General features: G+C 48.4%; 1 protein-coding gene across 1 annotated transcript in view; it reads left to right on the top strand.

Annotated features, from left to right (window-relative positions):
- Window positions 1-15000, top strand: part of me1 (malic enzyme 1, NADP(+)-dependent, cytosolic) — a 76110-nt gene that overhangs the window by 15349 nt on the left and 45761 nt on the right. The window contains exons 2-3 of the mRNA XM_084445134.1: window positions 10843-10976; window positions 13534-13683. Coding sequence (XP_084301260.1) covers window positions 10843-10976; window positions 13534-13683 — 284 coding nt within the window. The remainder of the gene's footprint in view (window positions 1-10842; window positions 10977-13533; window positions 13684-15000) is intronic.

Raw genomic sequence — 15000 nt, 5'->3', positions numbered from 1 at the left:
CTCCTCCTCCTCTCCCCTTCCTCTCCTCCTCCTCTCACCTTCCTCTCCTCCTCCTCTCCCCTTCCTCTCCTCCTCCTCTCCTTTTCCTCTCCTCCTCCTCTCACCTTCCTCTCCTCCTCATTTGCAATTACAGTACATTACAGTCATTTAGCTGATGCTTTTATCCAAAGGGACTTACAATAATTGCATTTAATGTAGGAAAAGCCAATGTACTACTACTGTATTTGCCAGAACTCACAAGTGCATCTCCTTTCTAAAACAAGTGACTAAGAGCATAATCTAGTGCTGAAGGCAAAGTACAAGAATAGCAATCTAAAATACAATACGTGTTTAAGAGGGAGGATCGTGGTAGTACTTCTTGAAGAGATGAGTTTTGAGCCTGCGGCGAAAGATGAGCAGCGACTCTGCTGTCCTGACATCAGTGGGCAGTTCATTCCACCACTGTGGGGCTGGAGGTAGGAGGTGGGAGGTACTGTAGGAGGCGGCTGTTCCTTTCATTGCCCTGTAGGCTAGTGCCAGATTTTTAAACTGGATGCGAGCTACAGGGAGACTTCTGGTAACACGTAGAATTGGTGTTAAGGTCCCCTTTCTTATATACAAAGCCCTTAATGGGCGAGGACCAAACTACATTGCTAACTCCCTTGTCAACTACTGCACGTGCCTTCAAGAACACTGTGATCATCTGCTGCTGGTTTACTAGAAGTTCCCAGCAACAGCCTGAGGAAGATCAGGAGTGCAGCCTTCACAAATTATGCCTCAAAGCTATGGAACTCAATACCTATATTTCAGGGAAGCCAGCTCGCTAAATACTTTAATAACTTAAAAATGTATCTCTTCACTTTAGCCTTTAACTGGCTCCTTTTGCACTTGCTTACCTCTGTACTCATTTTAAAATGTTAGGATTTTTTAAAGTAAAGTTTTATTTTACGTGATTTCTTATGTATATCTTCTTTTTATCTTCCATCTTATTTTCCCTGCTGTCTATTCTTATGTGAAGCACTCTGTGCATGTCATTTTACTGTTGTAAAGCACTGAGTTGCATTTCTTGTATGAAAGGTGCTATACCAATAGTTTTACTTACTTACCCTTCCTCTCCCCTTCCTCTCCCTTTCTTCTCCTCATCCTCTCCTCATCCTCTCCCCTTTCTCTCCCCTTCCTCTCCTCCTTTCCTCCTCTTCTCCCCTTTCTCTCCTCCTCTTCCCCCCTTCTTCTCCTCTCCTCCTCTATGTCCTCATACTGACTTTGTTCTTTATAGATGAGGAATGGCTGGAGATTTTTTTTGGTGCCTTTGTGTGTGTGTGTGTGTGTGTGTGTGTGTGTGTGTGTGTGTTTCTTTCTGTGTTTATACACATTAGGGTGCAGTGTGTGGGAGAGAGGTATATGACTCAGTCTCTCCCCAACTGATGGACTGTGGTTAACCTAGCGTGGGGCTGTGCCTGTGTGAGAGAGAGAGAGAGAGAGAGAGAGAGAGAGATGACTTTTGGTACTTCCCATCATAGCAGGATTCTGTTAAATTTGCAAACAACTGTCTTCAGGACATTGTTGGTCTACAAATGAGCTGACTTTGCATCTGCTCAGAATAACATTGTGTGTTTGGACACGGGCATGTTTACTTTATTAGGCCTAGACATGCTGTCTTCCCAGGTCTCTCAGCAGAAAGCACAGCTGTGCTCATGACCCAGCAGTGTTCGTTGCCCAGTCCCACTGAGCAAAGACACGATTAAAAAACGTCTTTTAGATGTCTTTTTTGTCTTTTTCAGACGTCCAAAGACATCCAATTAGGAGCCAGAATGAAAGTTTATTTTAGACGTTCAGATTTTGAACCTGTTCTGCACGTCCACAGACGTCTTAGAGGGGTCCAAGCTAGACGTTTGAATATTGAGGGGTCCAGCAGACGTATAAATGGGGTTCTGGACCGACGGACGTTATTAAGACATGATCTGAATGTCTCCCTGACGTTGCGTGTTTGCTGGGGTACTGGCGATCCCTGGTGCTGCTGGTCTCACTTTACAGAGAGTTATGGCAATGTGGCAGTAATAGTAGATTAGCCAGAGGACGACACGCTCTGCTGAAACAGCCGTCCTCTTTTTGGTTGGCTGGAGGTTCTGGTCATGGTACTGCCCCGTGGCAACAACCCACGCTGGGACAGCTCTGCTGGGACAGGGCAAACAGTACTGAAACCACCCCTTTCTCTCTCTCTCTTCAGGATCCTCTCGCTTTAAACATCATTCAGGTTCAAGTTCATCTCTCCCTCCACTCTCTCCAGTCCCTCTCTGTCCAGTTCCTCTGTCTGGTCTCTCTCTCTCCAGTCCCTCTGTCTAGTGCCTCTGTTATACATACTGTACAGTACTACAGAAGAGAGCTGTATGAATCATGCACAAAGCTGACTATAGAGAACACACAAACAAACTTTTTATCAGTTCTAAACTATTGAAACTTGACGATTTAGTGAAGCTACAGACATTATTAATTATATTTTGGGCAAAATGTAAAACACTGCCAGATAATTAACAAAGTCTCTTTAGAATGGAAAGTGAGCTCAGTATCAGTTTGCACGGATTACGCAAAAGCAGATGTGTCCTTCAGTTATAGGAATCAAGCTGTGGAATTCTCTCCACGTTGATATAAAGGGTTGTTCAAATATTTTTCTGTTAAAAAATGTGTAAAAATAAAGTAAGTAGACAATATGAAAGTGAAGACAAATAGGATTTCTTCTTGGGTAATTGCTTGTTGTTGCTTTTTTCTGTGAAATGGATAATTGTTAATTAATTGTAAATTCAGGTTGTATCATGTTTCATCATGTTAACTTTTTTATTTTGGCAATAGGGGGCAGGTATTATTAAGAATGTTTATCTTCCTGCTCTTTTTCGCCCATGGGCAGAAGAGTGTGCATTTGTCATGTACTGTATGTTGGATATTGTGATACATGCCCATGTGTGGAATAAAATAAAATGAATGAATGAATGTCTCATCTCTCTCCAATCTCTCTCAAGTCTCTCTCTCCAGTCCCTCTGTCTAGTCCCTCTTTCTAGTCTCTCTCTGTCTGTCCAGTCTCTTTCTGTCTAGTCCCACAGTCTAGTCTCTCTCTCTCTCCAGTCCCTCTCTCTCCAGTGTCTCTCTCTCCAGTCCATCTCTCCTGTCTCTGGTTAAAGGGAGTGTGTGTGGTTGTGAGATTACAAGGCAGCAAGGGAACAGAAAGGTTTTCATCCTCCTCCAGACTTTAACCATACCACCTCCCGAGGCCTTTTATCAGATCCAAATTCCTGTACTTTCATCTTCCATGTTTCACAATCTGGGAAAACTAATAAGCTGTTTCCTCTGTGTGTGTGTGTGCACGTGTGCGCGTGTGTGCGTGTGTTTGCCTGGGCACGGCTGAGTCAGGGCTGGAGGGTGGCATCGCCCCAGTGAGGAGATTGCAGGTTTGGTTGGTGACCGCTGCTCCTAGAACATGGCACTGTGGGCGCAACACGTGTTGGCGCAGCAACGGGCACGTCAGATGTGGTTCAGGAGCATGTGGAAGCGCTCTGGCTCAGCGTTCCCAGCCCCGCCTCTGAGGGCTCGCCCCGACCATCATCTCCCCAGGGACGACCAAGAGGCCGGCCCAGACATCAAAACATGAGGGCAAACAAACACACACAGAACAGCGCTGGGTGTTTACAGAACCTAGCCTGGCTGACTGTCTGGATTGCCGAATGACTGGTAGCTCTGTCAAGACTGAGGAACGCTCTATCAGGGCAGCTCTATGATCAGGACAGGTTATCAGGACAGCTGTAGCAGGGCACCTCTATCTATTTCATTGTTGAGGTTGATGGAGGCCAAGTCAGTCACACACCAGGGCTCCGCCAAATCTAATCCCCCGTTCCCACGGTAACCTTGCCAGAGGCTGCAGACCGTGTAGCACTAATCTCTTATGCCATCTAATCAACCCCCCCCCCCCCCCCAAAAAAAAAAAACAGCAGCCCTTCCACTCCCACCTCCTAGCCAGCCCTCGGGCCAACCCTCCCCGTCCATGTCCCCATCAGAGGACAGCTGAAGCGCCCGTGTCCCGCGCCGTCCCGCCCTCGCCAGCCAGGCTTCCTGCTCCATTGTCGGGGTCGTTTATTGGGCTGGCTTCCATGGATGGTCTCCGTTTCACTTCTCATACTGGAGGCCTTTGAGACTGCCCAGAGCAGTGTGAGTCATTATCCTTAATAAGACAGGGACTCACACTCAGACCATGGTGTGCCCCCCCCCACCCCCCACCCCCAAGACATCTACTGTCTACCAACACAAGCCTGCTACTGTGGAACCTCTTGTTTGATATCAGGTTTCTGCACACACACATCATGCAAGAAAGACAGAGTGTGTGTGAGTGAGAAAGAGAGAGAAAGAGGAGAGTAAGAGAGTTTGCATAGGACTGTGTGCGTGTGCGGTCTCATTTTATAGTCCCATATTAAACTTTGCTGGGATCATTTATTCTAAGGCCCATCCTTCATTTGTACGCCCTGTAGTCTCTAATACTGCTGCTGGTCAGCAGCTCTAGGAGACGGGCCAGCAGAGCTTAGCAGGGCAGGGCAGGGTGGAGGAAGGCAGGGCAGGGTGGAGGAAGGCAGGGCAGGGTGGAGGAAGGCTGGGCAGGGTGGAGGAAGGCTGGGCAGGGTGGAGGAAGGCAGGGCAGGGTGGAGGAAGGCTGGGCAGGGTGGAGGAAGGCTGGGCAGGGTGGAGGAAGGCAGGGCGGGGTGGAGGAAGGCTGGGCAGGGTGGAGGAAGGCTGGGCAGGGTGGAGGAAGGCAGGGCAGGGTGGAGGAAGGCTGGGCGGGGTGGAGGAAGGCTGGGCAGGGTGGAGGAAGGCTGGGCAGGGTGGAGGGAGGCTGGGCAGGGTGGAGGAGGGCAGGGGAGGGAGGAGGAGGGCAGGGCAAGGTGGAGGAGGGCAGGGGAGGGAGGAGGAGAGCAGGGGAAGGTGGAGGAGGGCAGGGCAAGGTGGAGGAGGGCAGGGGAGGGAGGAGGAGGGCAGGGCAAGGTGGAGGAGGGCAGGGGAGGGAGGAAGAGAGCAGGGGAGGGTGGAGGAGGGCAGGGGAGGGAGGAGGAGGGCAGGGCAAGGTGGAGGAATGCAGGGCAGGGTGGAGGAGGGCAGGGGAGGGTGGAGGAGGCCTTGACAGGATGGAGGAGGGCAAAGCAGGGTAAAGGAAGGCAGGGCAGGGTAGAGGGGGCCTGGGCAGGGTGGAGGAGGGTAGGGTGGAGGAGTGAAGGTAACAGTGGAGGAGGGCAGTGCAGGGTGGAGGAAGGCAGGGATGGGTATAGAAGAGCAGGGCAGGGTGGAGGAGGGTAGGGTGGAGGAGGGAAGGTAACGGTGGAGGAGGGCAGTGCAGGGTGGAGGAAGGCAGGGCAGGGTGGAGGAGGGCAGTGCAGGGTGGAGGAGGAGTAAAGTGTAAAGGGTGGGGTGTATGACAATGTGTTGGTCCATGGTGAATGTGAAGCCGGGACAGTGGAAACGGAAACAGGCTTGCTCATAAAGTTCCAGGCTTGTGGCTAAAATCTGGACTTGGGCACGGTCTAGCCTTGGCACCCCTGGGCTTGCTGTGGAAATCCAGCTATTGGGAGCTGGCTCCTTCAGCAAGTCTCCTTCTGTGTGTGTGAGATCAGCTAAATACAGGCTGAGTTCAATGACAGACAGAAATAACATCTGCTGTCTTCTAGACAGTAGACACTAATACTTAACAGACCTACAGTACAGTAGTTAACATTAGAATCACAGTAAGGTTACTCTTTAAGAACTACTGCAGTAGTTGATATCTGAGCAAAAGAGCCATAGCCTAATTTACACTTCGCCACCCGACACTTTTGAAACCTCAACAAAATCGCTCTACAGCCTTAAGCACTTTTCAATAAGCATAAATTAGGCTTTACTCAGACTAGCATAGTGGAAGGTTAGAGTTAGGGTTACAGCCTACAGTACAGTGTGCAAAGACACTGCCAGTTTGTTCAGTTAAGACCCAGTAATTTGCAGCAAAATGCACCAAAGTTGCTCGGTCATTTTAAGAAAATCTGTAGTTTAAAATAGTAAACTCTGTCAAGTATTGAGAATGCGTCTGTGGTCAGCTGTGATGGTTTGTGCAACGTCATCACCACATTTTATTGCTGTGTGTGCTGTATGTTTTTCTACTTTATTGTGCTCATGTGATAAAAGTAACACTTTTATTTATTTATTTATTTTTACAACTGACCAAACTCACCATGACCATACAGACATATTTAGAACACTGTGCATTTTGGTGACCGTGAACTGGTGGTCATGTTCCAGAACACAGAAGCTGCTCCACAACGTGGCTTCTGTCCGCAGAGAGACACAGTCTGACAGACTGGCCTACTATACTGTATAGTGTTTGACTTCCTAGTAAGTAAGTGGATTTTATTTATATAGCACTTCTCACTGAGAGGACTCACAAAGTGCTTCACACAGGTTAAAATGCATACAAAGAATCAACAAAAAGAAACACAGGAAACAGGACAAGAGTCATAAACATACAGTCAAATTGATTCAACAAAAGCCTGTCTAAACAGAAGCATTTTTAGCTGCTTCATAAAAATGTCCACAGAAGCCATGGCCCTGAGGTCCTGAGGAAGTCCTGAGGAAGAGCATGACCTCAGTGACCTGGGGGGAGCATGTGTGCATGGAGCAGGTTAGACAAATATACAGGTGCCTGACCATGTAGGGCTCTATACGTAATTACAAGCACCTTGAACTGGATCCTAAAATTAACTGGAAGCCAGTGCAAGGAGGCCAGGACAGGAGTAATATAAGAAGTTCTAACGGACCTAGTCAACAGCCTGGCGGTGGCATTTTGAACCAGCTGAAGGCGGTCCAAGGATGCTTTGCTGAGGCAAGTAAAAAGAGAATTACAATAATCCAGGCATGATGAGACAAAGGCATGGATAGTCATTTCTAGCTCACAGTGAGATACAATAGGTCTGAGTTTTGCAATGTTTCTTAGGTGGAAAAAACATGTGAGTCAGGGACTTGATGTGCTTGTCAAGGTGCATAGCCTGATCGAAAATAACACCAAGATTTCTCAGGTTTGAGCGGACATTACAGTTGAGGGGCCCAGTGCAGCTGGCCACCTTAGAAGCAATGCTGTCAACAGCAACAATGAGAGCTAAAATAAAATAAAAAAAATAAAAAATAAAAGTATAATTGACTTTTGTCTGTGTAACAATGGTATGAAATGCCTTCAAATTTGCTGATAATGAGGCCAAGAGGAAGCATATACAGAACGAACAGAATTGGACCTAAAACCGATCCCTGAGGCATCCCACAGGATAGGGAAGTGGACTCAGACATATGAGGCCCAACAGCCACAGATAAACTTATATTTGAGAGACATGAGGCAAACCAACCAAGGGCTCTACCTGAGACACTCACCACTCTGTAAGCCAGTCTATCAAGATGTGGTGATCCACAGTATCGAATCGAGTAGCTGTACTAAGATCAAGCAGCACCTGTATAGAACATTTGCCAGCATCAGAGGACATCATGATATCATTTGAGACACAGATATAGAGCATATATGGGCCAATGGAGCTGATTACATCTTTCAGGAGAAGCATTGGTAAGATGTCTAGAGGGCTGGCGATTTTCATGCTGCTCACTAGCTCAGTTAAATCTTACAGGGAGATGGGCAAGAAACATCCCAGATTGACTGCCGGGTAGGGCAGACAGAGAGTGGGGAGGCAGAGGGTATTATGCTAGATCTAACACTGGCAACCTTGTCCACAAAAAATGAGAGGAAATTAATGCAGTCATTATTAGAGAACACAGGTACGGCAGGTGATAGGCGACTGACAATATTCTTTATGGTGTCAAAAAGGACTTTGGGATTTTGCCTACTCAAGGAGATAAGATTTGCAAAATAGGAAGCCTTTGCCACTTTGACCATAGTGTTGAATTCCGTTATAAGCTCTTTAAAATTAATTTGATGGACCTGGAGATTTGTGGACTTCCACTGACGCTCCACTCTCCGAAGGTTGCGTCTAAAGCAATGTATGTAATCATTTAGCCAAGGGGATGAATTTTCTGTGGTGACAGTGTGGGATTTTAGAGGAGCAACTTCATCTAAAATGGCAGAGCAGCGTGAATTGAAAGAATGGACTAAACAATCCACATCAACAACATCATGAGGAGGCTGCACCACACTGCTGTCTGTAGAAAGGCCATTTAGCATGAGCGAGCTCTTCACCCGCTTACTGGTTAAACAAGTGTTAAAGGACAAATTGAAAAGTATACATTCATGGTCTGTCACAGGCACCTCATCAGAGCCAAGACTGTCTATGTCTAAACCAAGTGTAAAAACAAATTCCAGAGTGTTACCCTTATTGTGCGTTGGACCTTTGACATGTTAGGAAAAATTTAAAGATTCAGTGACACCTAGGAAGTTTTGAGCAAAACTGTCACTAGTGTCATTTACATGCACATTAAAAATTGGTGGGGGCTGCTTACAGCCCGGAGGGACAGGGGGAGTGGACGGCGGGTGATGATGGTTCTCCCGACGAGGACCAGACGGAGGTCCAGGCTCTCTGTCCTGAATAGGGGGCCACTCATAGCTCGAGGAGGCAGGAGAGGATCTCGTTGTGCGAGGAGGGGACAGTGTGGGATGAAGGGTGAACTGTGCGGAGCCGGGATGCAGAGCAAGTTTGCAGCTGCTCACGCTTCTGGGCCTCTTGGCCTTGAGTGAAGACAGGTGATGATCCAGCTTCCCCAGCAGGTCAAAGCTGTTTACCAGTAGGATGGCCATTGGCCGTGGAGGGAGGAGGTATGAGGTGGAAGGACTTCAATCCTCGCTTCTTCTGCCCCGGACGGTGGTCCAGGGGTTTGATGGCGCGGGAGTGGAGCAAGTCCGCTTCGGCTCGTGACCAAGGGGAGGCCAGGGGTCGATCTCACACACAGGGGCATCAGCACTGTTGGGGAGAGAGGAAACTGTGTCCAGTACAGGAGTAATAGCAATAAAAAATAGTGGTGTAGGGGCCTGTAGATAGCTGTAGGGCTAGCAACGGCACAGGGTGGGACATCCCAAAGGAGTCCACGGAGGAGAGTAGGTTCGATTGCCAGCACTGCACACAGGTCCTGCTGGGAACAAGACTTACCGGCAAAGGTCCAGAGACTGGGCCTGCTGCAGTGGAGGGCTGTCAAATAAATACTTGAACTTCAACTAGTTGTCGACTTTGGGGAAAAAATGCATAATCGATCTTAAAATGTAGATTTGATTAGTAAGCAATGTACGTCACACAGCCTCCAGAGTCCCGCACATCTTGTAAATGGTAAATGGACTGCACTTATATAGCGCTTTTCCACCTTAGCGGCACTCAAAGCACTTTACAATGGCCTCTCATTCACCCATACGGCGGCAGCTGCCATGCAAGGTGCTAACCTGCTCATTGGGAGCAATTTGAGGTTAGGTGTCTTGCTCAAGGACACTTCGACATGTGGAAAGTCAGAGCTGGGATTCGAACCACTGACCCTTCGATCACTAAACGACCCGCTCTACCAACTGAGCTACAGCCGCCCCGTAATCATGTCATCATGCCTAAACACAATACGTTAGTATTATCTCACCCATGTTGACTGGGTATTAACGTTAGTTAAATACTTGAATCCTGTGAACACAGACGGACTCGAAAGTTCCATTGGTGCTTGTTCATGACAATAGGCAGCGAGTGCCCTCTTGTGGTTAGAAGTGGTTCCATTGTATGCGCCATTTTCTATGCAAAATTATATAATACCCAAAAACCAAATATATATTTGATTTCTGGAAAATTTAAGAGAGAAAGTCAAATATCATTTCTGAGCTCAGTTGACAGCCCTACTCCGATGGAACAACCTCCGGTAAGCACGTTGAGAAGCAGAGGACATAGACAAGATCAGGCTTGTTAGATTTACTAAGTTAATTAACGTTGCTTATGTCAGAGTGCTAGTGGTGAAGCCAGCAGGGTCAGGTTCAGAGTGTTGACATTGAACATTAAGTCCCTGTTGTCAGATGCTCTCAGGGAGGAGTGTGGCTGGTTCCAGGAGGCAGGTTCATGTTTGAGGTTGTAGGGTTTGAGGTTGCAGGGTTTAAGGTTGTAGGGTTTGAGGTTGCAGGTTTTGAGGTTGTAGGGTTTGAGGCTCTAGGGTTTATGGTGTTAGGGTTTGAGATTGCAGGATTTGAGGTTATAGGATTTGAGGTTGTGGTAGGGTTTGTGGTTATAGGGTTTGAGGTTGTAGGGGCTTATTAGTGTCTGAGGTGTTGGGGTTTGGATTTTGTCTGTGAGCAGGGAGATAGCCAAGGCTTTGGACTGGCTCCTTCTCATCCAAGTCTTTGCTGTTTTTGGATGATGTGCTTGAGAAGCATGCATGACATTCCTCTGGCCTGACTTCTTTAAAAGAAGATTACGAGGACACGGTTAAACACGTGATTATGTGTGATTACATGATGGAACCAAAACACAGCAGGGATGCATTAAAATATACAGTTCATAGATGTCACACAGCTGGCCAAGAATAATGTTGTTGATCTACTCCTCAGTCACTGCATAGAGGGGCTCAGGGCAAAGAGCCAAAAACACTTTCTCTCACAGGCTCTGCTCACTAGTAGACAAATGTCTTTTCAGATATAGCCTAATAGTCCTCCTACACATGTCTAAAATGTGTCTCTCGATGCTGCCTGTTCGTTGTGGTGTAGTTCTAATCACCTGGTGTCTCATGGTGGGTGGCGGAGCCTGGTGCCTGGCTCCCGATCCCTCAGTACCTTTACAGTATATTATATAGCCTGGTCCTAATGTGTGTGTGTGTGTGTGTGTGTGCGTGTGTGTGTGCGTGTGTGCGTGTGTGCAGGGCATGGCCTGGTCCCTGGAGGAGCGTCTCCAGCTGGGGATCCATGGACTGCTGCCCCCCTGCTTCCTCTCCCAGGACGTCCAGCTGCTGCGTGTGCTCCGTAACTACGACATGAAGAAGGACGACCTCGACAGGTCAGGAACACATGGACTCACACGCACACACGGAAGACATGTAGATGGTAAACTAAAAAGTGTAGAGTGCAGGAAGAAGGGAATCACTTCTCCCTGTGTGTGTGTGTGTGTGTGTGTGTGTGTGTGTGTGTGTGTGTGTGTGAGTGAGAGAGAGAGAGAGAGAGAGAGAGAGAGAGAGACAGAGAGAGAGAGAGAGAGAGATCCCACATCTGGAATGTCTTATATGAGGATGAGGAGAAAGATTGCTCTATTCAACACCCTACTGTATCAGTCTCTGCTCCACCTCTCCTCTCTTCTCCCCTCATCTTCATTTCTCCATCTCCTCCTTGGCCTCCTCCCTCTCACACTCTCTATCAGCCTTTTACAGCCTCCACCGAGACACAGAGAACATCTGATTATATCTCCCTTGTCTGATTAGGCTTTGTGTGTGTGTGTGTGTGTGTGTGTGTGTGTGTGTGTGGTTTGTGTGTGTGTTATATAATAAAAACATTCCACATGTTAACGTTTAGCCTGGTTCCTTTGATCAGTTGTTCGGACAGAGATCCCACATGTCTCCAGCGGGAGCTGATCTGAGGTTAGAACTGGATATGATGTTTTGAGTTATGAGCAGAGTGTCCCTGGACACCAATTTGTTATAAGCAGACTAATGTAGCCCAGCATAATATAATTGCTGAGAGCTGACCCCCTTAGCCGGTTCAGCAGAGACGTTATTAAAGGTCAGAGGTCAGGAACAGCCCTAACCTTAAAACACTAGGTCAGGGTTAGTCAATTAGATTCAAAGGTGGGTGGGCCACTTAATTAAAATATCAATATGTGGCGGGCCTCGCCTTTGATGGGAACGCAGTTTTAGACTAGCCTGGCCGAAGTCCGGTTCGAGACTGCACTGATAGGGTGGACAGTAAAAATATTAGTTGGGCAACTATATTAGCCTACATTTTGTACATTTATGATAACAATGCAGTTAAATAACTAAACTATGCTTTTCCTTATCTAAATGTTTTGTTTTCTGTAAAACTAGGCTATATGGTGAATCACTTGATAATGTTTGTCTCAAAATTACATACAGTAAATCCAAGTATATCAATGGTGATCAAGTTGATCAATGGTATCTTTCGCCACTTCGCAAGCCAAGCTTTACATTTGTAAATGTGAACATTCGAAACATATTTGAAAATGTTATTTACATTTGTGAATGTGTATCAAAGCCCAGTCTGGCATTCCATCGTTATCCCCATACCCAAGAAATCGAGACCAGCCTGCCTTAATGACTACCGCCCAGTAGCTCTCACCTCTGTGGTGATGAAGTGCTTTGAGAGGTTGTTCAAGGACTATATCTGCTCTCAACTGCCTTGTGCACTGGACACTCTACCGTTCAGAATAAAAGTCTCACAGAAATGTATGCAGACATTAAGGGTTAGGGCTAGGCTTAGGCACCCTAACCGATGGAGGATGATGGAGGATGAAGGCACAGTCAATTCTTACAACGGCCGTTAGAATAGACTTGCCTGCGAATCACGGCGGCCGTAAGAATAGAAGTGTCCATTATTCTTACGACGCTGAATCTTGTTTTGGGAAATTCTGCTTTCAAAAACTAATCAACACTTACCCTGTCCCTAACCCTAAGCCTACCCCTACCCCTACCCCTACCCCTATCCCTAAACATAACCCATATATAAGGTATTTATGGCTAAATCATGCTTGAAATCGTTACTTCCAGCCACTGTAAATATAGTCACTGCCTTTGGTGAAAGGCCGAGGTCAGTTTATTAACCACTCTACATTTTAATTTATGAACTGTACGTGGACCAGATGAAAGTGCTTTGTGACACGCGGGCCGCCTATTGGCAATCACAGCACTAGATGTTTCCAGGACCAGTCTGGTAGAGTTCAGATTCCCAAGCCCACTCCCATGGCCCGGCCATGCTCCCATCAGTCTGGCCTCTGGTTCTGGTTGGGGTCCAGTTAGGCTCTGGTCCAGACTTCCAGAGCCTGTCCTCTGCCTTCTCTCCATCCCGCCATCCCTGTAAGCCCTGCAGTGTTTACGCAAAGCCTTCTCCCTCCATCCCTTTCTCCCTCCATCATCTCTCTATCGCTCATCCACGTGGTGTTTACACACAGCCTTCTCCCTCCATCCCTCCCTCACTCCGTACATGCCTCCCTCCATCATCCCTTCATCTACCCCTCCACCCCTCATCCCAGTCACCACCGGCCTCCCCCCTCTCTCCGCCAGACCTTGTTTGGTGTTCTGACCTTGTTTGGCTAGACGTCTCTGTCACTTACAATGTGACCCCAGCTCCAAACTCTCTCACTGAACACTGCATGCCTTTCTGTTCGAACCAGAGGCTATTTGAGACCACTGTTCTCCCTCCCAGGCAGCCGCTGAGGCAGCCCTCTCGCAGCTAGCTGGTCTGTGACAAGGTTGCTGTCCCTCACAGGCAGCCTAAGAGGCAGCCTTTCAACAGATAGCTGGTCTGTGGCAAGACTGTCCTCCCTCCTGCTCTGTCCCAGGTGTGTGTTGGGTAGATTAGATATGAACCCCCTGTCCTCCCTCCTGCAGGTATGTGTTCCTCATGGGGCTGCAGGACCGGAATGAGAAGTTGTTCTACCGGGTGCTGACCTCCAACACAGAGAGGTTCATGCCCATCGTCTACACCCCCACCGTGGGCCTGGCCTGCCAGCAGTACGGCCTGGCCTTCAGAAGACCCAGGTGAGAGACACACACACACCTATGCACATTACAGTCATTTAGCAGACGCTTTTATCCAAAGCGACCAACAATAATTGCATTTAATGTAGGTAAAGCCATTGTACTACTACTTGCCAGAACACACAAGTGCATCTGCTTTCTAAAACAAGTAACTAAGAGCATAATCTAACGCTGAAGGCAAAGTGCAAGAATAGCAATCTAAAATACAATAGGTGCTTAAGAGGGAGGATCGTTGTAGTACTTCTTGAAGGGATGAGTTTTGAGCCGGCGACGAAAGATGCAATGGCAATGACTCGCAGCACCGCAGGGGCCTCGGAGTGACGGGGCAACCAGTCGCCCTGAGGTATCAGAGCGTAGCGGTCAGGATGGGGTATAGGGTTTGACCATGGCCTGGAGGTGGAGGGAGCTGTTCCTTTCGTTGCCCTGTAGGCTAGTGCCAGAGTTTTAAACTGGATGTGAGCTGCTACAGGGAGCCAGTGTAGGGAACGGAGAAGGGAAGTTGTGTGGGAGAACTTGGTGCGGTTGAACACCAGGCAAGCAGCAGCTTTCTGGACAAGTTCCAGGGGTTTAATGGCTGACGCCGGGGCCCCAGCAAAAAGAGTTGCAGTAGTCCAGACGGGAGATGACCAGGGCCTGGATGAGCACCCAGGGGAGGACTGTCCATCGGGAGCACCGGGAATTTTCCCGGTGGCCTGGCGCGTCAACTGGCCTGGCCCGCGGTGAATGGCCTGCCCCCCCCCCGTCAACAAATCACGCAGCACCCCCCCCCTGCCCCCTCAACAAATCGTGCAGCCCCCCCCCCCCATCAACAAAACGAAACGTGTTCCATCTCACCGCGTCGGCTCGGCTCGTGGCCTGACTGAGGCTACATTTCCCGGCATTAAATATTCACCCAGTCCGGCTCTGTGAGCACCTGCACCGTTTCATCAGTGAGAAAAGGGCTAATCCTCCTGATGTTGTAGAGCATGAATCTGCAGGAGCGTGTGACGGATGTGATGTGTGCAGAGAACGACAGTTGGTCATCCAGGGTCGCACCCAGATTCCTCGCAGTCTGAGTCAGCGTCACCACTGTGTCTTCAATGGGGATGGCCAGGTCCCGATGCCGGAAGCCCTTCCCCGGGAGGAACAGCAGCTCAGTCTTGTCCAGATTGAGCTTGAGGTTATGTGTCATCATCCACTCCGAGATGACAGCCAAGCACCCAGCTATGTGTGTCTCCACTTGTGTATCAGAAGGGGGAAATGACAGGACCAGTTGGGTGTCATCGGCGTAGCAGTGATGAAGCCATGCAAGTGAATGACAGAGCCCAGAGGACCCAG

The sequence above is a fragment of the Borostomias antarcticus genome (genome assembly GCF_949987555.1).
Source record: "Borostomias antarcticus genome assembly, chromosome: 10".
Taxonomy (NCBI): domain Eukaryota; kingdom Metazoa; phylum Chordata; class Actinopteri; order Stomiiformes; family Stomiidae; genus Borostomias; species Borostomias antarcticus.
Note: the sequence above shows the minus strand (reverse complement) of the source record. Positions and strands in the feature narration are given on the sequence as shown.